The sequence below is a fragment of the Lacerta agilis genome, chromosome 5 (genome assembly GCF_009819535.1).
Source record: "Lacerta agilis isolate rLacAgi1 chromosome 5, rLacAgi1.pri, whole genome shotgun sequence".
Lineage (NCBI taxonomy): Eukaryota > Metazoa > Chordata > Lepidosauria > Squamata > Lacertidae > Lacerta > Lacerta agilis.
Genome location: NC_046316.1, coordinates 6,078,692 through 6,099,938, shown reverse-complemented (window position 1 = coordinate 6,099,938; position 21,247 = coordinate 6,078,692). Strand labels below are relative to the sequence as shown.

At 44.3% G+C, this 21,247-nt stretch overlaps 1 protein-coding gene across 1 annotated transcript in view; it reads left to right on the top strand.

The window, feature by feature from the left end:
• The window catches only part of SEMA3D (semaphorin 3D), a 203,712-nt gene that overhangs the window by 60,003 nt on the left and 122,462 nt on the right, over nucleotides 1–21,247 (top strand). The window contains exon 3 of the mRNA XM_033148347.1: nucleotides 17,528–17,688. Within this exon, the coding sequence (XP_033004238.1) occupies nucleotides 17,528–17,688 (161 nt within the window). The remainder of the gene's footprint in view (nucleotides 1–17,527; nucleotides 17,689–21,247) is intronic.

The window sequence follows — 21,247 nt, the reverse complement described above, 5'->3', positions numbered from 1 at the left end:
AGTGTCGCATGCATGTGCTGGACGTAGCGACACCGCACATGCGCCCTACATAGCGACACCACACATGCATCGTATGTAGCGATGCCACACACACATGTCGTACGTAGCAGCACAACGTGTTTGCAGCCGGCGGTTTTCACCGCCCCGGGTGTCGGTTAGCCTTCGTTCGTCCCTGCAACATTTTGACATAGGGTAATAAACAGCTGTTGGGGAATTGCTGTAGTCCTGTTTGGGTATTCGGGTCAGATAGGGGAGAGAGGTTTAGCAAACGTCTGCTCTGATGGTTTACACAAAGACACATCTGAATCATTTGAAGTGTGGGCTAAATCCTAAAGAAAAGTGCAGGAATTGACACTGGAAGCAAACTTGTGGGAGACCCCAGCAAGGAGGCAGGAAGGGCACCAGCAATACCACCTCCTTCTATGTAATTTGTGGGCCGGCTCTGCTCCAGAATTCTACCATTTGACCTCTGCTGTCTCCTTCCTCCATACATGCCTTTCCTGGATTTTGAACCCAGCTCTGTTATTGACTGGCTGCACCATTCCCAACCTGGTTGCTTTCTGTCAATTGCTTATTACTATTAAAATATTCCTTATTTGCTGCAGGCAGTTACCAACACCTGCCCAAGACTGATCTTCCCATTACCCCAACTTAAAGTTAGCTTATTGCAGCTGACTTGCAAGATTCTTGAGTGCACAGTTGCTGAATCATTCAGGAAAATGACTACCGGTACTTTATGACGTGCACACAACTGACTCCAGGCTGGTAAAAAATAAAATAAAAGATGTTGCCTCCTTTAGGAAGGTGGACAGAATCTTTTGTTCACGGAAGGTGCCACTGCCCATCAGGCAGAATAGTATGGCTGCTTGCCCTGTGGGTAACCAGGAAGAACTCTGAAATATTCCCACTTGGCATCATTAAACTGATTTGCCTTTGGCAGAAAGGATTTCCTTTTTTCTTGCTTGCAAAAAGTACAGCTTCCCTTCTAAATAACTTTCAGCGAAATGTCCAGCATGTTTTCCTAGAACTCCCCAAGGTGCTGATTGCTTTGACAATGACACACACACACATACACACACCCATTTAAACTGTGGTGGTAAATTTTAAAACCCAAAGGCTTAGGAGAGAACACAAATCCTCAGCCATCAGCTAAATGTCTTCCCATTGCAGCAAAATCATTTTCCAGATACCGATTGGTAGAAATACCCTATTAGAAGGATATCTATTGCGGGGTTAAACATCTTGCACTCTTGTAAGCAGTTGTAGGCATCTTGCCAGAGAAGTGGACAGTCTACAGGTGAAACTCGAAAAATTAGAATATCGTGGAAAAGTCCATTTATGTAAGCAATTGTTTTCATTAGCTATTGGAGTTTAATATATGAGATAGACTCATGACATGCAAAGCGAGATATGTCAAGCCTTTGTTTGTTATAATTGTGATGATTTTGGCATTCAGCTGATGAAAACCCCAAAGTTGAAATTGTTAATTTGGGGTTCTCATCAGCTGTACGCCATAATCATCACAATTATAACAAATAAAGGCTTGACATATCTCGCTTTGCATGTCATGAGTCTATCTCATATATTAGTTTCACCCTTTAAGTTGAATTACTGAAAGAAATGAACCTTTCCACGGTATTCTAATTTTTTGAGTTTCACCTGTATTTAACTGCAGAGCCAATGACTAAATGTGCCCACAGCCAGGCTTCTCCAGCAGCGTGTAACTAAGAGAGAAGCAATGCATCATGTGACAATGGGAGTGTTATGTGGAAATATGCTGGAGCGCTCCCGCACGCAGCCGCCATTGCGCATGTCGGGGAAAAGCGCGGCAGGAAATATCAAACACTAAGAGGAAATACAAAGCAGAACTTTGCTGGTAAATGGGAGGTCTATAAAAATATGTGTTAAAATATAATAAAAGTATTGTTACCATGCCGGCATTCGAGGGATGAAGGGAATGAAAACAGTTTGAAGGAAAGAAAGTGGAGCAATGAAATGCCTAAGAATGTATGGCAGAATGGAGATAAGAAAGTGTGCAGGGTTGTAAGCATTCACACATATTAGTTCAAGCAAAGGGATTTGTCAGGAAGACGGTAAATACTTTATGTGAAGACAGAGCAGAGCATTTAATTTTTTTCTTTTTTTTCTTTTTTCCCCATTTTTTCCATTTTTATTTATTTATTTATTCATTCATTTTTTCATTCTTTCATTATACTTACCTATTTTCTTTTTAGTTGCGTTTATTGTATGTGTATATGTATAATATACTTTGTTCAGAATTGGGAAAATAGGACACATATAATCAAAATAATTATTGTATATAATTTTACTTAAGTTTTGTATTTGCGTTTGACTTGTATTTGTAATTGGAGATTTAGTGTTTAGTTTGTTGTATCTGTAAAATCTATAATAAAAATATCAAGCACAGTGAAGGAAATATCAAGCACAGTGACACTGCAGAGCTGTTCCCGCCAGGAAATACTTGTATGTGTATTATTGTTATTGGTTAATTGCATGGCTACGTCAGAAAAAAGGTTGAAAAATAAAAGTCCCCGCCTGGGTGCGAGCGCGAGGATTCGTCGGTTGCTCTCTGTGCGCACCAGTTACCCAACTGCCGTCTCCTGTTTGTCCCGTCTCTTTCGTTTCCTCCGCTGCTTTCTTTTCCACCCTCACGACCTTCCTTCAGTTGTTGGAGCAGGCTTCTCCAACAGTGTTGCAACTCACGGGTAAAAGATTGCCCCTCACTTCATCTGTGATATGTGGGAAGGTATGCTGCTGCGTTTGCTATAATCAAGGCTGAGAAGGGGAAAGGAAACCAGGCACCAGGTTGACTGGGTGCCTAAATATTTCATGCAGGTGTCTAGGAACTGAGAACCTCACTGTCAGCTGTACACGGCGGAGGATGTTTTTGAGTTTGATGCTGCCTCTGGATTCTTTCTTCTCAATGTGATGTTGGTGCCTAGGAATTTAAGACATTTTCCCAGCCCTGCTTAGCATCTCACTCAACAGGTTACTTTCTTGATAAGGGAGGAAATAATCTTCTGATTGCAAGATTGCACAACCGGCATATCTGTTACAAGGTAAACTAATTAAAAATCTAGGGGAACGACATTTCCATTTTGATTGCTGAAGGTCTGCTCAGCTTACATAACCCGCTAACGCCAGTGCAGCCCATAAGCTATGTAGCGTCACCTTGGGCATGGCAATCCCACCAGGTGTATCTAGGTCGTGGCCAAGAAACCTGGTAAAAATCTGGTGGTCATTTTTACTTCCCCTCCCACCACCCAGTGGTGGAGGAAGGGGGTGCGGTGGGGGTGGGTGGCCCCCCTGGTGCCATCCCTTAGGGGGTGACATTGCCACCCTGGAACGCTCGCTGTGGGCGGCACCCCCCCTGGGATGCTTGCCGCGCACCACAGGCAGCACCCCTTGACTTTGAGAAGACATCTGAAGGCAGCCCTCTTTAGGGAAGTAAATTAAAATATTTGATGTTTTATTCTGTTTTTAATCTGTTGGGAGCCGCACAGAGTAGCTGGGGAAACCCAGCTGGATGTGCAGGATATGTATGTATGTATGTATGTATGTATGTATGTATGTATGTGTGTATTGTATGTATGTAAAGGTAAAGGGACCCCTGACCATTAGGTCCAGTCGTATCCGACTCTGGGGTTGCGGTGCTCATCTCGCATTACTGGCCACGGGAGGCAGCGTACAGCTTCCGGCTCATGTGGCCAGCATGACTAAGCCGCTTCTGGCGAACCAGAACAGCGCACAGAAACCCCATTTACCTTCCCGTCAGAGTAGTACCTATTTATCTACTTGCTCTTTTGATGTGCTTTCGAACTGCTAGGTTGGCAGGAGCAGGGACTGAGCAACGGGAGCTCACCCCGTCGCGGGGATTCAAACCGCCGACCTTCTGATCGGCAAGCCCTAGGCTCTGTGGTTTAACCCACAGCGCTACTCACGTCTGTCTGTCTGTCTGTCTGTCTGTCTGTCTGTATGTATAAATAAATAAATAAATAAATAAATAAATAAATAAATAAATAAAAATTATTCATAGAGAGGGATCCATAGCTGATTCAGTTCTTTGTATTTCAAGGTTCTGTGACACATGGTGTTCCTCTTCCATGCTGACTTTGACCCTTCTTGGGTAAAGGTTGATATAATGTTGAACCACGATCATCTCTCATATTTTGAAATATTGGAAAGAGTTTGCATGGGATCAGTTGCTCAACTTGTAACCTTTCATGTGGACAGTTTCCTTTTTCTTAAAATATATATATATATATACTCTTCCATTTTTAATTGCTTCAGTAACAAGGATGGCTTTGCTTTATTTGGCAGCCACACAAGAAAGATAAGCTGCTTAGGAACAAGGGAACCTGTGCGTGTCCATGGCCCGAGGTCCTCTTTGTAATAACAAATGCTTCAAATGGGATACATTTCCATTTACGATGTTTCAGGATTAATTATTTAACTTGGCTGTGTGATGTTTTCTGAACTGGGCCTGTGACTTTTTCACCAATAAGAGCATTTCATCATCCCTGTAACAACAACAACAACAATACTTGAGAAAGAGAGCCCCCTCTTCTTTGTGCAGCTGCGTCTTTACTCAAGAGTTGGTTCAAAAACATCCAACATTAAAGGGCTAGCCATAAATGGTCAGGAGGAACTGTTTTGAACTTGAGACAACCCGCAGAGCTTTCAGGAGAGTGAACTTTATGACTGTGCTGCTCCCATAACAGAGAACTGCTTTTATTTTTAACGAATCTTCTCCTTTCTGAGAGGTCTAAAGTTCACTTTTTGTGGAAAGGTCACCAGACTCTGTTCTGCTCAGGTCTGATCAAAAGAGTTAATTATTGTGGGTCCAGCAGAGGCTGGGAGGCGAAAGGGTTGTGATCCTCTTGCGTTGAGAATCTCCGATGGATGTGGTAAAGCAATCGGTCCGTTACCGACTCTACGCTTTCTTTTTTGTCTTCCAGGAACATTTACTTTTTTCTATTAGCCAGTGGGTGCTTGTTTGTCTGTCGCAGATTTGATGGGGAGCCAGGTGGGCAGGGGTCTAGGCAAATTAGCCTGGGGGTTGGACTGGATGGCCCTTGTGGTCTCTTCCAGCTCTATGATTCTATTATTCTTACATTTATGGACCCCTTTCAGGCTTACTGGACAGTTTGGCATGGCAGCAGCACTCTGGCAGCAGTGCCATTTTAATTTCCCACGATGCTCTGGACTGCCCAGCATAGTTTCCATCCAGGGCATTGTGGGAAATAAAAGCCAAGCCTCGCAGACCCAGCTACCTGATGTAGAGGGCTCGGGGCAGCAGTTAGTGCAGGTGGGCCCTGCCGGCCTCGTGGGTCAAAATGCTTGTTTTGATTTTAGTTACCAGGACCTTCAGCAATATAATTACAGGTGGGCATTATAGCAGGGCATGTTGGGGTGTACAGTGGTACCTCGACTTACGAGCGACTCGACTTCCGTATTTTTCGACTTCCGAATGACCTCCGGAAGCGGAAAAATGGCCGCCGCTTCCGAAATTTTCGACTTACGAAGGGAAAGCGGCGGCACGATACCTCGACCTACGAAGTTTTGAATGCGGTTTTTTTGACATACGATTTTTTTCCCGTTCCGAGATGGCGCCTTCGACTTACGGAGATTTTGACTTACGAGCGCGCCTTCGGAACGGATTAATTTCGTAAGTCGAGGTACCACTGTATAAGGGTCTGGTGACTTCTGTTTCAGTGTATCTGAAGAAGTGTGCATGCACACGAAAGCTGATACCAAGAACAAACTTTGTTGTTGTTGTTGTTGTTCAGTCGTTCAGTCGTGTCCGACTCTTCATGACCCCATGGACGAGAGCACGCCAGGCACGCCTATCCTTCACTGCCTCTTGCAGTTTGGCCAAACTCATGTTAGTAGCTTCAAGAACACTGTCCAACCATCTCATCCTCTGTCGTCCCCTTCTCCTTGTGCCCTCCATCTTTCCCAACATCAGGGTCTTTTCTAGGGAGTCTTCTCTAATTACCAAACTTAAAACCATGGAGAGACCTGGTCTGAACAAAGACATTGGATTCTTATCTCATTATACATGACAAAGCTGTCTTTAGCCATCTCACCCCAACTTAGTTGGTCTCTAAGGTGCTACTGGAAGGGATTTTTTATTTTTTATTTTGTTTTGATTTGACTACCTCACAGGGTTGTTGTGAGGGGAAAGGTGGGTTTTAAGTCCAGTAACAAATAAATAGCTATAAGTTACATACTTAAAAACAAAGCAAAGCTGTGATGCGCCATAGCTAGAGATCTTTACCTCCCTCTGTGACTGTGATTCCAGTTTCCCTGCAAGAGAAGGAATGGCAACTGGGCTCCATGTTGGGGGTTGACTTGAAGAGTTGCAGAGGCTGAAGGCTGCTGATGAAACAAGCAGCCAAGCAAACAAGATGAAGTTGCGTTCCGCTCACATTTATTTGTTTGAAGCCAGCAGAACAGGGACTGTTTAAAGCAGGCGAGGGGGTCTCTGCTCTCCAGTCTGTTTCTTACATGGCGATGCTCATGTTTTGCAAATGGTACAAAGCCCAAGCTTTCCCAGTTTCCCTTGGATGTCAGTGGACCTTAATCATCTCCTGATAACTTGGATCATTATGAGCTCATTCTAAATTCTTTGAAAAGATTGGACTTTAAGATAAAACATGATTCCATGAAGCTGCCTTCTTTTTAGTAAGAATGATTTGTCAGAGTAACGGGGGGCAAAAACTCCCCATGATATTTTGCCAAAATGCAACGTGTTGTGCTGACCCAGGTTTTTATTTTAAATCCAATCAGTACTGGACTGTCTAAATTTTCAAGCTGTTTCAAGCACAGGTGTCTCCTAAAAATTAAGTGGCTAAATCATTGTATTCAAAAGACGATGCTTCAGATATCTTGTGAAGGTGTATTTGGAATCTTTCCTTAAAATTGTGTTTGTGTGTGAGAGGAAGGAAGGAAGGAAGGAAGGAAGGAAGGAAGGAAGGAAGGAAGGAAGGAAGGAAGTTGTTGTTCAGTCATTCAGTCGTGTCCGACTCTTCGTGACCCCATGGACCAGAGCACGCCAGGCACGCCTATCCTTCACTGCCTCTCGCAGTTTGGCCAAACTCATGTTAGTAGCTTCGAGAACACTGTCCAACCATCTCATCCTCTGTCGTCCCCTTCTCCTTGTGCCCTCCATCTTTCCCAACATCAGGGTCTTTTCCAGGGAGTCTTCTCTTCTCATGAGGTGGCCAAAGTACTGGAGCCTCAACTTCAGGATCTGTCCTTCCAGTGAGCACTCAGGGCCGATTTCCTTGAGAATGGATAGGTTTGATCTTCTTGCAGTCCATGGGACTCTCAAGAGTCTCCTCCAGCACCATAATTCAAAAGCATCAATTCATCAAACCATCGCTTTAACTACACAGACCTTTGTCGGCAAGGTGATGTCTTTGCTTTTTAAGATGCTGTCTAGGTTTGTCATTGCTTTTCTCCCAAGAAGCAGGCGTCTTCTAATTTCGTGACTGCTGTCACCATCTGTAGTGATCATGGAACCCAAGAAAGTGAAAGTGAAGGAAGAGGGAGAGAAAATCTGTTCTTCAAACTTGAAATGGATGATTGGTTCATAAATCTATACATATACCCAAGTTTCACTGAGCTGCAGTTTTGTCTGGAAACATTGAACATTGTCTCGGTTCCAGCAAAGCACACAACTGACTATGTGTGCCCAAAGAGAATATTAGCTTGTGCTAACAGCTGTTCTGCCCCACTGGGTGCCATATAACAAACCACTTTGGAATCTGAAAGGAGTTTCCACAGCAGTTTGTGATGTGGCATGGAGCTTTGCTGTTCAAATTGGCAGAGGATGCATTCATTCAAAGGAACATGGGTAAGCCCTGGTGCATACCTATACTAAGCCTTTGGAACCTGGTTGTAGAGCTGTGTTCTAAAAAGAGACACAACCGTATCCCAATATTTGGGTGTTTGAGGGAACTAGGCTAAAAAAAAAAACCAACGTACAAAGAAAGAGAGGATACCCCAAAAGGGCAAGTTAAACCAAAGGCATTGCTTTTCACTTGGCCGGTTACAAAATATTGCATGCCACCTTTTTGATTTGTTTTTCGGTCTTTTCATTATCCCCACGATTGTGAATTTCAGGTCACAACCAAGCAGAACTGCTATGTGCTGCTCAAAGGTCTTTAGGATGATTGTACTGAGCAGAAGGAAATGTGGATCTGGGCTTTATTCCTCCATCATTCAGCTCATTCGTTTTAACTGTGCACCATTCCTTGACATTTGCATTGTCCGTCTAATGACAAAACAATGCAACTGCAACAGTCTTCTGGAATGCATGTTTGAAAGTCATTTCCTTCCATTTCTTGTAAGCCTGAAATAGCTGTATTCCGATAATGTGTATACTCCTCATTCATTCCGATAATGTGTATACTCCTCATTCATTCCAAATATTGTTGATGAGAGGGAAATAGTAGGCTCTGGGTCATTTCGTGAATTATGAAAGCTGGACCCACAGACGATCCACCCCATGCCAAGATTCAACTATTACATTTTAGTTTGTAAGTGAAAATGAGTTGGTTTTTTCCCCATCCTCATTTGTCTACATCACAGAGCCTGACATGATTTGATATGAATCAGCGCCTGTGCCCAGGAGAATGACTGGAGGCTAAAACAGCAATGGGTTTGTTGAAATACACTACCCTGCGGAGGTTCATTAATCTTTTCCTGTGCTCAAACCAAACCGCTGCAAATTGTACCTGATAACAGCATTGAAATCCTAGTGCTGTTAACCATGTCCCTCCCCTCTCTCCTGCACTGTCTGCCAACTCGACATTAGTTTCGCATTGCTTAAGAAAAAACACCACAGATTTGTTTTAAATGTCAGGACTCTGAGCTGGCCTTCACACTGGCCTGCTCTGTAAATGACCATCATTGGTCCCAACCATTATAGAGCTGACAACTGAACATTAGCTAACACTGTAGTGTTAGATAATGACTGGAAGGGTCAATAAACTGGTTGGCTGGATCCCTCTAGAAGTTGTTGAACTCTAGCTCTCATCAACCCCAACTGGTATGGGCAATGATCAGGGATGATTCCTTGTACAAGCCAGTGTGGATTTCTTTTACCAAGCACACATATGTATTTCTTGATGCTGTCTTCCATTCTGCAAATCACCTCCCCAGTAGTCTGCCCTCTGCACTCTCCTCGGGTGCCTGTTCTTTAATCAACAACAACAATCTTTTTTTACGGCCCATAGACCCATCAATTCGTTACAAAGCAATACCCAATTTGAACACCCAGCCTTCAGGTTGTGGGATGTAAACACAGAGCAGCCAAACACAACATTGATAGAGTGGAGATGAAGGTAACTCAGTCCTCCAGGCATAACTTCCTACTACCTGGACTGAGTTACCGGTAACTTCCTCTCTGACCAGAAGTAGGTGTGGTCTTACCTGGGAACAAGATCCCAGGGAACAGTCACCATTTTGCCTCGTCTCTTGAAGAAGCAGGGTGCTCTCTTTGCTTGCAGCTGAGAGGAGCACAGGTGAAGCCTGTTCCCCTATGGAATCAGCTTCACTACATGTAAATACATTTATCTAAGCCTGTCTGCCTCTCTGAGCCTGTACTGTAACTCAGGAAGTAATGTAAGTAAACTCTTTTTATTCATCTAAGATATATTGTGTCGTGTGCAGTCTTAAGAGGGATAAAGGGGAAATATATACCAGGAATATATATTTCTTATAGAGGCTTTAGCAAGCCTGTGCAAGCGCTTCTGCTGTGTGTGTTTTAAAAGGGAATGAAACTCTGCTAAGTTTGGAGCTCGTTAATTCAAGCTGGGATGAGATATAGAAAATAATATATCATCATCCACACTCCTAAACATTCCCACACAGGTTACACAAGCATTTTGTTCAGGCTTATAAAATAGGGATCATTGGTTCTTGCAACCACCATACTTTAATCAAAGCTCAAGGGGGAAAGTCACAAGGCAGCTCCTCCCAGTCCCAGGGGCCTTTTTCAGATCAGGGCAGCTGGGGAGGCTGCAGAGTGCTGGAGAAGCAATGCTTTAATGGTAAGAAGGAAAGACAACACCACCTTTGGGCACCTTGTAATTGTAAGGTAAGCTCAACCCCCACCCTACATAGCCTCTCTTGCAGATGACTGCAACTTTCCAGAAACCGGAGGACAGGTGCAGCATTTGTCTTTTCCAAGCAGAAGTTCAAAAAGTTCAGCCTTTGGGATCTCAAGTTCAAAGGATCTCTGGAGACAGGGCTAGGAAAGACCTGCGCCAGAAATCTTGAAAACCGGCTGCAAGCAAGAACAGACAGTACTGCCTGAGATAATCTCGATATAAGGCAGATGTGTTCATGTTCATAATTTCCTGCTGTTTGCCCTTGGATGCTTGGAACAGACAGTGCTCTACTAGCATGGAGCTGGGATCCCATTGGAAGGTAGCAGGGCTGCAACCGCACCCTTTACTTCCAATGGCCACTTCACACAAAACAGGTGTCCTTCTCAGCTTTCCTTTGCATGTCATAAAACCTCAGGAGTGATCTCATCTTTGACACCAACACACATCTGTTTTATTGGGTTTATTTCCAGTAGGCATATGCAGTTGCTCATGGGATGTAGCTATCATTCAGAAATATTCACCACGCATTGGGATATGCGGTATGCTCTCCTGCGTGGGATTTCTACTGTTCGTCAAACTGTGTTTGAAGGAATCCTGTGGCTCTTTGGGAGCTTTTCAGGGGTTCCTCAAGGAGAAGATCCATAGTAGCAGAAAGACATCCTGCCCACCACAGCTGCTCTCCTACAAGGCACAACCATGGGCAAGTGTCGAGTGTGTTCTCATTTCACGCAGAGCGGGGTTGAGCTCCAGCGGTCCAGCGAGTGTGGGAGTGGGGGCAACTTGGGAAAGTATTGCTAGGTGTTACTGTGCAAGGAGCAGGGTAAAGTGAAAGAGAACCCACCATGCAGAGATTCAGTTTTGGGTGGCCTGTCCAGAATGTGGGTTAAGGGCAGAGGGATCTGCCTTGTTCAGAGATGGACCATTGGTCCATTCAATATTACTGACACTTTCCCAGTCCTACCTGGCAATATCAGGGATTCATCCTGAGACCCTCTTTATGCAGAGGAGATGCTCTACCCTTGAGGTTTCTTCCAAAGAAATGGAAAAAATAAAGACTGCTGAAGATAATATGCAAGGGTCTCCAAAGATTTTTAATCCAAGAAGGCACCAAGAAGGTTTCTTCAGCACACCAGAGGTGAGCTTTAAACAAAAACCCTCTAGAATTCCAATGACCCACTGATGTGCTTAAAGTTTACAGGACTTGGCTACCTATTTTGGGAACACCATGAGCCAAGACACAATTAATTCATGAAACGGGAGGCACATCCAGACTGCCTTTTGAAAAACCCAAATGGCCATTGGTCACAATTTAGCATTAAAGAGCAGCTGTTTGTGGGGAAAGCAGCAGGAGAGAAAAGGGTTTGGACGTGACGGCACTTTAAAGCGCAGACTTTAAAGCCTAGAAAGTGCAGGGCAGAAGGATAGTTTGGATGAGTGCCGAGCGTGTCTCTTGCTCAAGAACCTGAACAGCGCTTTCCTGAACCAGATAAAGACCCACCAAAGTCTAACAACTGCAGCAGTTGTTGTTGGTCTGCCAGAACCTGACCTGTAGACCATGGTTTTCTGGTCAAATGTTTCCCGCATAAGAGAACTTACCTTTACTTTCTACATAACATTAGTAATCATCCAGAGCAGTCTCTCTCTCACACAAGTTAACAAGCCGAAGTTCAGTTCATAACAGTTCATAAGCAAATGTGAGTAGCATGATTTTTTAATGAAATATTTTCCCCATTGTTTTTCTCCAAAGGCAGGATTAATATTTAAGAGTCGTGGAAATGCTTTACTGTATTTGTCCTCTGGGGGTATTCCTTTCTTGCTGAACGAGAAATTCTTGTTTTTTGAAAGATGGCACACTACTCTGATATTAATATGCATTTTTTTAAAAAAAATCACAGGGCCTTGATTAAATGGGTTGAAAGAAAAGTTTAACCTCATTTTGACATTAATGGAGGTCAGCTTTCCAACTGCTCCACAAAGGAAGATTTAGGTTTTCAGGGGTATTTACAGAATGAAGTAGATAGATGAACCCATCTGAAACAGCCAAGGAAAGGGGAGAAAATGGCTAGTTTTTAATTCATTTTAATTTTATTTTTAGTGTCTTGGGTGGAGGGGGGCATTTCTGGGATTTTCTGCCTTAGGTGCCAAAATAACTGGGCCGCCTACACTCTTGTCCTTCACAAGCATTAAACTGTAAAGGAATTAAGAGCCAGAAATGGAACTTGTTTGGCTTCATCCTGGCCTGATGATTATCAACTTCTCTTGTGAATCTAAAGCCAAATAAACAAAGGGCTGTGAATCTCAGAAGGTCTGTAGAAGCAATGTGAGTCTTTGCATGAAACAATATAATGGATGCTGTAAATCTTTATATTTGTGTTCTATGGTGCCGAAGTAGTAAGCCAACAGCAATGTAGACAGTGACAGTGGTGTCGCTGGGGGCGGTCTGCCCCGGGTTCCAGGGGAGGGGGGTGACTCTCAGCATGCCCACCCCACAACTCATAAGTTGCTCAGTGCAGCAGCTGGCTTACACAGCACACACTTTGCTTTTTCCTTCCTGCTGGGAAGAGCCACAGAAGCACAGCTCTGCCCAGCCAGGGCTCCACCCAGCAGCCTGGCACATTTCACCAGGGCACTGCCCTCTCAGGGGGCACAAAGGTGCCATCTTCAAGGGGTGACATTTGGCACCTCCACCTAGAGCCTCAAGCACAAGCCAGAGCAAACCCAGTGGCGTGGGGCTTAGGACTAGCCACAACACTGCAAAAGCATTAGGTGTGCTTGCTTTACTCAGTCCACCTGGACCTGGGGTACCATCCACCCACACCCCTTCAAGTCACAGTGAGCATTTTGCGTTCCCCCACAATTCTTTGCGGCACCTCATTAGCATTTGAGATGCCGCAAAGTGTTGTGGGGGAATGCAAAACACTCGCTGTGACTTCAAGGGGTGTGGGTGGATGTGGGTGGGTGACAAAAAACAAAAATCTGCACCGGGTACCACTTAGGCTTGCTACGCCTCTGGACAGTGATCCCGGATAATATGTTTCGCAGGAATCTTCTTCAGCACAACCCATTAATTCGAAGAATGGACATAGCAATAAATGGTAACACTTTCTTTGGAGCAGTGGTCATGTGGATATGTAACCACTGCTACTGGCTACATGATACCCAAGGAAACCAAATATGAAAAGTGCCATCAGTATTAGCATTCCACCAGCTCTTGGAAGTAACACAGCTTAGACAAGCATTTCTCTGATGTCTTGACTTGAGTTTCCCATTCTTTCTCAATTGTTATGGTGTTCCAATGGCCTTGTTTAAGGTAAAGGTAAAGGGACCCCTGACCATTAGGTCCAGTCGCGGACGACTCTGGGGTTACAGTGCTCATCTTGCTGCATAGGCCGAAGGAGCTGGCATTTGTCCACAGACAGCTTCCGGGTCATGTGGCCAGCATGACTTCTGGTGAACCAGAGCAGCGCATGGAAACGCCGTTTACCTTCCCACCAGAGCAGTACCTATTTATCTACTTGCACTTTGATGTGCTTTCGAACTACTAGGTGGGCAGGAGCTGGGACCGAGCAACAGGAGCTCACCCCGTCGTGTGGATTCGAACCGGCAACCTTTCGATTAGCAAGCCCTAGGCTGTGTGGTTTAACCCACAGCACCACCCACATCCCATGGGCTTGTTTACTATATATTTAAAATATGAATGTTTTAATGTAGTTGTTTCACTCTGTATTGCTGTGTATTACAGGTAGGTCTTTTTATAATTGGGTTTATTGTTTCTATTTCCTTGTAAATGGTATTGTTATTTGTTATTGAAATACTACTACTACTACTACTAATAATAATCATGATGATGATGATGATGATGATAGATGGCCCTAGTGTCGGAGCTGACTTGGTGGAGCTCTGGAGGAAATGGTTAGCCCAGTAGGAAACCAGACTCTTGAGACTCAGTGCCAGCTTCTGGTCTTCTGCCGGGGCGCTGTTTGCGACGGAGATTTCTGGCAAAGTGAGCACTCCAGTGTAAGCTCTGGATTTTCCACCAGCTCTGTGCCTGCCTTTGCTCTGGAGGCAAAGTAGGGAGATCAGGGCAGAGTTTGAGACAGAGACAGAATGATTTGTGGAGAGGACATGCAAACTTCTTATGAGAGAAGAAGTGTGCATGCCCACGAAAGCTCATACCAATAACAAACTTAGTTGGTCTCTAAGGTGCTACTGGAAGGATTTTTTTTATTTTATTTTGTTACACATGAGAGGAGGCCCTTTGACTCACTGGATTATGGCAGGTTCTTACAGGTCCTCAGTTGTACTGGGGTTCTCTGCTGTTGTGGGCAAAATTGGCACAGAAAGACTTTTGAGGACATTAACGCAGGGGCGTACCCAGGATCAAAACTAGGGGGGGGGGGGCAAGCCATGGTCGTTCAGGTTCAAAAACAAAAACAGCTTCAAAAAACAGAAAAACTCCCCCCCAAAAACAGAAAGCCCCAAATGGCTGAAAAACTCAGTTTCCCAGGATCCTCAGTCCTCGCAAAGGAACTACCGTATATACCCGAATATAAGCCGACCCAAATATAAACCGAGGCACCTAATTTTCCAACAAAAACCAGGGAAAGCTTATTGACTCGAGTCTAAGCCGGTTCACCTTTGCCGCTGTGGAGGAGGAGGAGGAGGAACGAGCAGCCCAAAAGCAGCCCTTTGGGCTGCTCCTTCCTCTTCCTCCTTTGCCAAGTTTGCATTTATGCGAGCAGTTCAGGAATGAAACAAGCTGCCTGGGGAGAGTAAAGAACCGCCGTTCTTGGACACTTCTTAAGGAATGGTTGACTGGGAAGAGCGGGTGGCGGCACGAGCGGAGAGAAAGGGCTTCTTTCTCGCCACCCCCACCGCCCGCCTCACTCGAGTATAAGCCGAGGGCAGCTTTTTCAGCATAAAAAAATGTGCTGAAAAACTAGGCTTATACTCAAGTATATAAGTACTCACCATGCAAGGGAACTCAGTTTGCCAAGCTCCCTTGCAACAATGAATCCCGGCAACGATGAATTCGCCCCCTGACACTGCCCAAGTCTCAGCCTGCACCCCCATTTGACCAAGCAGGGTGCAGGCTAGGATCCGGTCTCTGATAGGCACGCCAGCTCTTTGTTGGCATGAGGGAGGGGGAAACAGCGCACACACACACACACACACACACAGAGTGGCCAGCTGCCTCGGCAAGAGCGGAAGAGCTCAATTGTTATTGAGATTTTGGGAGGGGGAGAAAGACCAGTCTTGAGCTTTTTTTCCCTTTTAGCCTGCCAATAACCATTTAATATTTTTTTTTTGCTTCTGTGGGGGGGCACCTGCCCCCCCTGCCCCCCCCCCCCGGGTACGCCCATGAACTAACACACACATATATTTTGTCCAAAGCATTTGCATTTTGTTCCCAGTTTGTCTTATTTATGGATTTGCTTGTATATTTGCTTATTAAAACAAAAGCACGTCCCAGAAGCGTGACTCTAGAGACTGTTCAAGCTGTCTTACAATAAGCGCAACTTCATTTAAAGGAGATGTTTACTTTTGTTTACTTTTGACATCTCGTATATAAAGTCACACATAGAACATTCAAAACAATATCAGCCTTATCATACACAGTTACAGATTCAAAAATATAAATGGTAAATGTCCATTTAAAAATAATTCTAATTAACAAATTAATCAAATGATTTATTGCAGAGCACAAGAGCTAATGTTTGGATCGTGTTTGACCCTGTAAAAAGTAAATAACAGCTTTGTCACTCTGCCATGAATTTAGGATGTGGCTGCAAACATACATAAAAAAAACCCATTACAGTCACCAAGATACAGTTGCAAAGAGAAAAAGCAAGTAACTCTCCAAACAAGGAACTAACAAGGTTGCTCCCAGAAATATCTCAAGTAGAACTACAGAAATGCAATGCCCACTGGAATAAAGCAGTTCTTATTGGCCTCTCACAACCCTCTAGGGTGCTACCACAAAAAAACCAACAACACCCTTACTTCTTGTGTTGATTAACTACCATTTGACAATGCTGGGACAAGGAGCGAGGCCAGGGAGATCTCAGTATTGGAAAGCTATAAAACGTTTACATGTGTACATGGTGTTTGGGTGCATAGATCACTGAAACATGACCATTGCTCAAAATGTTTTTTAAAGTTCTTTGCCTTCGTGAATCAAACAGTTGCATCATTTGCTAAACACATGGACATTTGATGGCTTGTGCAACTCACATATGCAATGTAAAATTCAGGAAAGGGAATTAATCCCAAACTATGCAGTTGGCTGGGTAGTTGCAGCACTGAGTTCCTTCTAAGGTTGCTCAAATCCACAGTCTACATCCTAATTTACATTATTCATTTACATATATATTCATTTACATATATAATACATATATATTCATTATTCATTTACATATGTATATATTTCTTGATGGTAATAAAACCTAAAAGGGGTTTGCAATAAAAGAAAACATTAAAATCGTCAACAAAATATTGTTAAAGCAGGTATTTGAGAAGCATTCAAGAACTAATTCATTTCAACTGCAAGCTAAAAACATATTTTAAAAGCATGGGACGCGGGTGGTGCTGTGGTCTAAACCAAAGAGCCTAGGGCTTGCCGATCAGAAGGTCAGCAGTTCGAATCCCCACGATGGGGTGAGCTCCCGTTGCTCGGTCCCAGCTCCTGCCCACCTAGCAGTTCGAAAGCACGTCAAAGTGCAAGTAGATAAATAGGTACCGCTCTGGCGGGAAGGTAGACAGTGTTTCCATGCGCTGCTCTGGTTTGCCAAAAGTGGCTTAGTCATGCTGGCCACATGACCCGGAAGCTGTCTGCGGACAAATGCTGGCTCCCTCGGCTTATAGAGCGAGATGAGCGCCGCAACCCCAGAGTCGTCCGTGACTGGACATAATGGTCAGGGGTCCCTTTAGCTTTATCTTTAACTTCTACATGTCTGGATAGGCTTGTTTAAACAAAAATATTCTAAGCGGGAGGGAGCCAGAAAGAGTAGAACAAAAGTCCCTGCCTCATTTCAATATTGATATATTGATGATATATCGATATCAATTTCTTACAGATGTGGAACGAATATCATGTGGCAGGTACACCGGTGCCAATTGCACCTATCAGAGCTGCCAAGTGGGCTCACATTGGGGTAGGATTATTCCACAGGCCCACCACAGGTACCAAGCTGTTCACCACCTTGAACCAGGCTCAGGAGCCAAGACATGCTACCCTCCACCCCACCATCCTATAGCAAGAAATGTTGCATGCTCCTGTTATCTTAACCAGTGAAGATCGCGTTGGGTGCATATATTTACAGAAGACACCGATGAGCCGTGTGTATACATTTTTGGTGATAAAGGTTTTCTTCGTTCTCTCCCAGACTTGCTGCTTTCTAACAGCTGTGTTCCATTCCTGGGCTCGGCGGAGGGGCTGGACTTCCGAACCGTGCTGCTCGACGAGGAGAGGGGCCGGCTGCTTCTCGGCGCTAAGGACCACATTTTTCTGCTCAGCCTGGTTGATTTAAACAAAAATGTAAAGAAGGTCAGTTTATAAGAGGATATGTGTTTGCTCGTTTCAGCTGATAAGTTCGTTTTCAGCCGCTCTCGTTGGACAAACGGCGAACATCGTTTGTCATGCACCATCACAAGGATTTAATAGCCTCCCCTCCCACTGTTAACGTGGTTTGCTTTTAATAAACTGGATTTGTCGGCACGCATGGCCTCTTGCACAGTAATATAACATGACAAATATCGATTGGACTTCTGCCCCCCCCCATCTAGCTGGAATGTAAGCAAATGGCAACATCTCTTCTTCCATCTTGTGTTATGACAACCACGTCCAAGCAAAGGCCGTCTTCACTGAGCCCAAGTTCTCATCTCAGTTATACCTGTTGACCTGTTTGCAGATTTCATCGGCCAAAAAGTTTGACCCTTTGCAGTAGGCTCTCAAAGTTTTACAGAAACAATTTAGAAACATTGCCTGCCAACATGTGTGTGTTCATCATGCTTACACCCCGGGAGCTCTATTCCCAGAGCTCAGTCTTCTCAAATTTTTTAATGATGAACCTCCCACAGGCAAGAATCAAAGCTAAGGCTCCTGAAGCATAACCTTTCATAGAGCAGAAGTTGGAAAAGATAAATTTTTAAAAATATATTTAAAAGATACTCTTACCACCATTGCTTCCCTTTGGCCCAAACTGAAATCCCCGGTTTGCATAAGTACCTAATAAGGGTGTTTGTGGAATAATATTTCTGTGAGTTCCAAGGCAGAGTGGCCTCAGTCTCACCTCCCAGATTCATGAGTGGATTGGAACATAATTATCCTTTAGATTTCACACGGTTCTCTTTAAAAAAACAAAAACAAAGCAAGAGCTGCTTTTGCATTTACAAGGTACTTTTTTAAAAAAACAAACAAACCTTATTTAAAAACAATTAGCAAACATAAAGTGTTGTCTTTTGTGAGGGACCCTTTTAATTATTCCCGAGCCCTCACACTTTAAAACGTTTCCCCAGACCATGTCTCTCCCTAGGTTTCACTGACGACTAAAATGAATCCTAAAGTGTTAATATGGGAGATGTCTTTGGGGTACCTCAGTGCTCCACGTTCGAAAACCTCTTGCCACCTTGGGACCTCCCGCCCTGGGTTCCCAAACTACTGCAGCTTGCCTTTCCTTTTGGCAACTGCGTGGCACCTTTGGCTTCCCTGCCCAGTCCTCTGTGTGCCAGGAAAATAAGCCACCCGTTCCCTCTTCCACAGGAAACCTTTTGTGCTTTTCTCCTCAACCACACCTTTTGAGGCACTGACGCACTGCCAGAGTCCACGAACGTTGAAACACAAAATATGTTTATTGAGGTAACTTAAATAACATGGATATTCAGGTTTAATGCAGTTACAATTCTTCTTTTCATGTACGTTAGCTTTGTTACAACATAGCAAGGATAAAAAAAACCTTTCCTTCCCTTCCCAAAGCCTAACCTCTCACGAGCTCTCTCCAACCCGCTCACCCTCTAACCCTGACCAACTGCCCAACCGCCATTCTCCCCTTTTAAAAGGTCGAAAAGCCCCGCCTCTTGCGAGTGAGCTGCCAGTCACCTAGAGTGGGTGTTAACTCTTTATGCGCTGGGCACCTGACCATACCCAGATTCAGGACTGATCCGTTACATCTTTCGAGATGAATACATGTGCAGATGCTGTATCTTGCATGCAGTCCTCCACAAGACACATTTTCAAATAAAATATAGTTAGAAATGTGTGCATTGAGCTAAAATACTATTTAAATACAGTCATACCTCGGGTTACGGTCGCTTCAGGTTGCGCAATTTGGGGTTGCGCACCGCGCCGAACCCTGGGTTTTGGCGCTTGCGCATGCACAGAACCACTAAATCACTTCGAGGATTAATTACTTTTTTGGTCCCTTTCAAGGTGATCCCTTCCCTCAGAATAACTGAACGGTGGATGCTTTTCATCTCTGGCTGTAATGTTCATGCAGATTTTCCCCACCACCATTAGCTGTCCGCTGAATACCATTTGTCATAATACAGTAGAAGCATCAGGTCCTGTTCTAAACCCCTAGGAGCTTAGCCCCAAGTGATTGCCAACCTCCAACCCCCAGCCTGCGCAGGTCAACTCAGAGATACACCCCATTCCATTTAATGGGGCTTAAGTGTGTATAGGATTGTGCCTTGCAGCACAATCATATGCATGTCTACTCAGAGGTAGGTCCCATTGAGAACGGTAGGATTTTCTCCCATGCATATCATTGCAGCCTTAATCTTAGAAGCTTGAATAATGTTCTGTACGTACAAAAGCCGTAACGCTCTGATGAGACGCAACTTTTCTCAACAATGCCTAACAGAAAACTGAACTCATGGGTATCTGTGGTGATGGCAATCTCCTCACTTAGCTGTCAACAGCCTGAAACCGTGCAATATGGGAACCAGATGCTTGCGTGAGAAAACTTTTGATTTTAATATAATACGTTGCAATAACTGAGACTATAATTATATTTTGATGTAATTAAAGTATTTTTTTATTTTTTGGTCCGTACGTCATAGATTTCTACTTTTTCCACAAGCATAATAATTCAGAAGCATATTGGCTCATGTATGCATGGCTATCCCGGACAATGGATGTTAAGTTATTTGATGGGAGGAGGGAAAGAGCATTTAAATCACCCACTAAGACTGGGCATCCCATAAATTAATCTACAGGCAGCCTAGTTTCCCCATGGCTGAAGCTGTTGACCATCCAAGCCACTACAAACTTCCTCAGTATTTTCACAATGATCCTGTAAGGTAAATCAGCGTTATCATCTCTATATTGTGGCTCAGCAGAGACAGAGAAGTCAGCATCTCTAGTTAAGGCTGGAACTAAATAACGTAGCAGTTATTGGGCAGGTCAACACCACATATTCATTACATATTCAAAGCATATGACTTCCCTGAAAGAATCCTGGGAAGTGTAGCAGGGCCACAATTCCCAGCACCCTTAGCAAACTACAATTCCCAGGATTCTTTGGGTGTGGTGTGGGTCCACCCATCATGGCTACTGGTCCAAAGCAGCAGTTCTGCAGCTTATCCCATCCTTTGTGGTCCTCCAGATCTTGCCAGGGATGATGGGAGCTGGAATCCTAAAATATCTGAGGGCCTCTCTTGCCTTATAGCAGCGATGGCCAAACTTGGACCTCCAGCTATTTTGGGACTACAACTCCCATCATACCTAGCTAACAGGAACAGTGGTCAGGGATGATGGGAATTGTATTCCCGAAACAGCTGGAGGGCCAAGTTTGGCCATCACTGCCTGATAGCATCTAGCAGTACAAAACATGGGACAGGAGGTCATCCTGTTTATAGTTCCTCAGTCCTCAATCCACTTCACCAACTGCAGTGTTTGCAGGGCTGGGAATTGGTGTCATGGCATGATATTTTGCATCACAAAAGAAGGGGGCCTGCCGATGTTTTCAGAAGCAGCCCTGCACCTGGTGAACCTCTAGTTCATGGCAGAGGTGAGATTTGAACCACAGCCTCTATAGCAAAGGATGAGACGCGGGTGGCACTGTGGGTTAAACCACAGAGCCTAGGGCTTGCCGATCAGAAGGTTG